Source organism: Octodon degus, unplaced genomic scaffold (genome assembly GCF_000260255.1).
Source record: "Octodon degus isolate 3935 unplaced genomic scaffold, OctDeg1.0 scaffold00107, whole genome shotgun sequence".
Taxonomy (NCBI): Eukaryota; Metazoa; Chordata; class Mammalia; order Rodentia; family Octodontidae; genus Octodon; species Octodon degus.
In genome coordinates, this window is record NW_004524683.1 from 795859 (window position 1) to 800540 (window position 4682).

Consider the following 4682-nt stretch of genomic DNA (forward strand, 5'->3'; position numbering starts at 1 on the left):
ATAGGATAAATTTACAGCTACTTTTGCTTAACTCAATGAGAAGAAAGAGGTGTACTAACAGTGTTTGGACAGAATAACCTGTCTGCTTCTTGTACTATGGATAACCACTAAGAAAATAACAATGTACAGTGTATTGAGTATCAAAACTGTCCTATTAATCAGCTATGAAACTGTCTCATTCATATTTATTTCTCAATAAAAAAAAAAAAGACCAAAAAAACCTCAAGGAAAATCCTTAAAAGACTTAAAAGTCAATGGTTGTTCTACCTTGACTGCTTATAAAAGTTTCTCTTATTTTGAGGGAAAAAAGAACACCAGAAGCTTTAAAAGTGCAGGAATTTACAGTCCCAAAAACCCAGTTCTATTGCAGATATGTTACACTGAAGGACGGAGGGAAAAGCCAAGAAAATGAGCTGTTGGTCTTGACTAATATTCTAGCGTTTACCAAACTCTCACTCTGAGCACGTTCACTGAACAGGTGGCACCACTGGATCTTTGTAACAACCTATAAAAGTCAGAGGTCAAATAATTTGCCCCGAACGGCACAGCAGATCCCTGTTGCTGAAGCCCACTGTCAGTTCCAGTGCTCCCTGTGTCCTCTGTATGCGTCCTCTTGGCACACAGTGCTCACCTCGGCTTTCATTGGGCTTTCACTAATGCATGCACTACATTCCAGATGCTTTCCCAGTTCCTCAAGTCCTTTAGGGAGCTCAGACAAGCCTTTGTGTCCAACTAAAATTTATATTTAGTGGGTGGGCTGGAAGTAAGCTGTGATTTGCAAAGCACTAACTAGGGCTCTCTGAGCCTTTTTACCTCATGCAATCCCCACCAAGCTCTATGGGTAGAATTACTCTTGCCCACTTTCTAGATAAGGTAGCTGAACTCCGAGAAGGTAAAAGCAAGTTTGGGTTCTGTCTATATACTCTGGGGATGGAGACCCAGAGGCTTTCGGCATCCTGTTGCCCATAAGGAGATAGGGCTGAGAAGTCAAGGGCTGAGAAGCACCATAAAGGAATAATCTCTCATGTTAGGTTAATCCAAGTTGGCTTCCCAGTGATGTGCAACTCCGAGTTGTTTCGAAGGGGATGGGGGAAGGGCAGGACTTGTGGAGAAGACACTGAAAAGCTCACAGGCAGCACAAAGCCAAGGTCCATAATGTTATCACATACATAATCATTACCAAGACTTAGAGGATCAGCATGTGAAATACATGTAAGTAAATACCACTTCATTAGCAGTAGATAAACCTCCCCAACTGTGCACATGCCAAAGAAACTAGCAATTCTCCTGAGGTGCCGGTTCAAACTAGGGCAGGTGACTGATGCCTTACCATAGCTAATCTCTAACAAACGGTCACTTGTTGGAGGAGGTAAAAGGAGCTGGCAATTTCCAGTGATGGCTTTCCCTGGGTAAGTCCACATTTCAACACAACTCTTGACTGCCGACAGGTGTCAGTTTCAGCAGAAACCACCCAGCCCCAGAGCACAATCACTTCAGGCCTTGCATGGAGCACCTAATGAGGGGAGAGCACACGGCACAGGTGTCTCTGCAGGGAACAAAGCTTTCCTGAAATCATTTCAGAGCTTTCCAGAAGTAGATTATCTTTCCTAATGAAACGACCAACTAGCAACAAAACAGGAGGAAAAGGAGAACGTTTTTAAAATCACCCTGACATCTGTCTAGGAATTTCAGAATACAATCCTAAGTAATGAATAACTTGTAATCATTTAAAAAATTGGCACTGCTATATTCCCCAAAGCACTTTCGAGTTCTAAATGCTGAAATCTAGACACAGCTTTCCTACACCACCTTAGAGTGGCACCTAACAGGACATAAAGCCTTCTCCACCCAACACTGCCGGGGGAAGCATCTGTAAAATTCAGGAATCTCCACCCCACCACGCCAGCTGACTCCTTTACCACTACTCACTTTTTCCTTCTTAACCTCTTTCTTACTGCCTATTCATCAGACTGTGTTACGATGCTCTTAACTTCTGCTCCACTCTAATCCAAGAGCTCTGTCAACCTCTCCCCCTTAAAGTGCCCCTGAATATTTAACCACCAATGCAAAGAAAAGAGTCATCAACCCCTCCATAGTAAGGCCAGCCCTCCTTCCACCTGTGCGCCTGGGGTGATCCTCTCTTCCAAGACCTTCCTCAGTAATATTGCAATCCTGAAGTGTGACCATCTGTGACAGACCTCTCTCCTCCTCAGCCTCTGATATCATCAGTTCCACCTCTGATACCAGCATCTCTCCTCTAGCAGCTGACCTGCTGTGCTCAATGCACCCGGAGCTGCTCACTCAGCACACGCCCTTCCCCGCAAACACTCCCTCTGACCTCAGCTTACCCTTGCCAGTCCATCAGTTCTAATGCACCAGCTCCATCTTCTAAAATAGGGTTGGCTTTCACTTTTTTACTTTAAAAACTGTAATGGATCATGTATTAAATGATTTTCCAAATTCCTATCATGCACAGTAAGCTCTTTGAGATCTGGTCCCACACCATCATGTTTTTAAATTATACATCCTGGCCAGCAAGAGAAACTTAGTGCAACACAGTAACCACTGACTGCTTTCTACGCAATGTTCATTCAGTCTGTTGTTCAAATATACTTAGTTTGCAAAGCCTATCACATGTCAAGTACTATGCTAGAAGCCTTACTGACAAAAAGCCCTGCTTCCACAGAGACTGCAATTCACACAAATGCAAAAATAAGCAGGCAAACAAAGCATTATACAGGATATGAGGGTAAGAAATGCTAGAGAAAAAATAAGGCAGAAATGACAACAGAGTCTAGTAATGAGACTGTCATCTTTTTTTAGGTAACATATGGGCCAAAAGCAAAACATGTGGGAACAGCTATAAGGGTATCTGGATGAAGACAATTCTAATCAGTGGGAACACGTGGTAGAAGCCCCTCATCTGAGAACACAGAACACCCCACATTCAAGCAGCAGTAAGGAAGCCAGCAGTACTGCAGTCAAGTGAGGCAGGATGTAGCAAGACCCAGAAGACTGGCCCGATCACACAGTGCCAACACAGGAACTTTGCTTTTACTTGGAATGAGTCAATGGCCATTGGACAGTCTGAGCAGAGGAGGGTAAAAAACTTTTGAGTTTTAAAATGATCACTCTAGTTGCTGTGTGCATTAGACTCACAGGGGGCACACACAGAAACCGGAAGACAACAGCCTAGACCAGATGCTAGTAATAGGGGACAGGACTTGCTGGGCCAGTCTGACAAGTGTGAAGAAAAGGGCAGCCAGCAGGCCACAGGAGCAAGTTATCGAGAAGGGGGAGACAGCAGGAGGAGTTCCTGTTCACAGGGAGGAGGAAGAGGAGGAAGAACAGGAGTACAGCTGCAGACACGGCTGCTTTGCGATAGCTAGTAGGTGCTACATTGGCTGGAATGTCACTCTAAAACTTGTGTTGCAATTTAACTGCATTTATAACAGTACTAAAAAGCAAAGGGCTGTGTGGTGAAACATGCCTGTAATGCCAGAACTCTGGAGGCTGAGGCAACACAAGTTCAAGCTAGGCCCTGGCAACTCGCAGAGACCCTATCTCAAAAAATAAAACAAACCCCAAATAAAACAAAACAAAAAAACCCTTAGAAGGTGATTAAGCCATGAGGCTCTGCCCTCAAGAGCAAATTCATTGTCTTAGAAGTGGGCTCCTGAAAAAAGTTCAGCTCCTGCCATTCTTTTTCTTTCTTGGTCTCACAAATGTTGACCTGCCCTTCCACAGCATAACGATGCAGGAAGAAAGCAGCCTCTTAACACTGGACTGTACAGGCTCCAGAACCATGATCCAAATAAACTTCCAATGTCCACAATTTACTCCACTGGTGTCACTCTGTTAGAGCAGCAGCGAACACCCTAGGACAGACGTCCCAGCAGTAAATCTGTTAATTAAGCATCTGCATATTCATCTAGGTCCCATGCTAAACACACAAATCTATGGATTTGTGGAGATTGCTTTTAAATAAGAAGTAAATGAGATCCTAAGGACCCCATGTGAATCTAATTCCTAAGTTGAGGACTGGCAGCTCTGTGATGGAGCCTCCTGAACATGGGAAGGGTTGGCTCTGACTGCTCCTGTTCCCAAGGATTCACTGGTTCATTACAAAGACTGAGTACCTCTAAAGCTGACCCTTTTAGGGAGCACCAAAACAGACCTCAATTTTCCCAACTGACAGGCTCTATGAACTTATCATTGCCCAATAAATGAAGTCACCACTGCACCAACCTGAATTGGGAAGCACTGATCCTTTGCCGTTCTTCACATCCACAACCCAGGTGGCTTCTTTACCCCCAGGGCCATCTTTCACCTTGAAGGCAAAAATACCCCCGATTTTCTTCACAAACTGTTCACCTTCCTGCAAACAAACACAACACTGGAAGTTATAATAAGTCTTTTCACTGGCTTTCTCCTCAGAAAAACTAATGTTTAAGCAGGAACATGATGGGAGCAGTCAGGCTGTCGGGCAGTTCCTGAGCTCCCTTAGGATCTTCTGTTCCACAGGACAGGAAGGCACCCAGGCAACAACTCCACATCTGCCAGGTCTTCTGTTAAAATGGCTTTTGGACACTATGGGGGTAGCATGGCAGCATTTTCTGCTGTAATAGCCTTCATTTGTCCCAGTAACTTGGAACAGGTTCACTCTAACTTCTCTGGGATAT

General features: G+C 44.4%; 1 protein-coding gene across 1 annotated transcript in view; it reads right to left on the bottom strand.

Annotated features, from left to right (window-relative positions):
• The window catches only part of Scp2 (sterol carrier protein 2), a 126384-nt gene that overhangs the window by 5874 nt on the left and 115828 nt on the right, over nt 1-4682 (bottom strand). The window contains exon 14 of the mRNA XM_004639220.3: nt 4249-4378. Coding sequence (XP_004639277.3) covers nt 4249-4378 — 130 coding nt within the window. The remainder of the gene's footprint in view (nt 1-4248; nt 4379-4682) is intronic.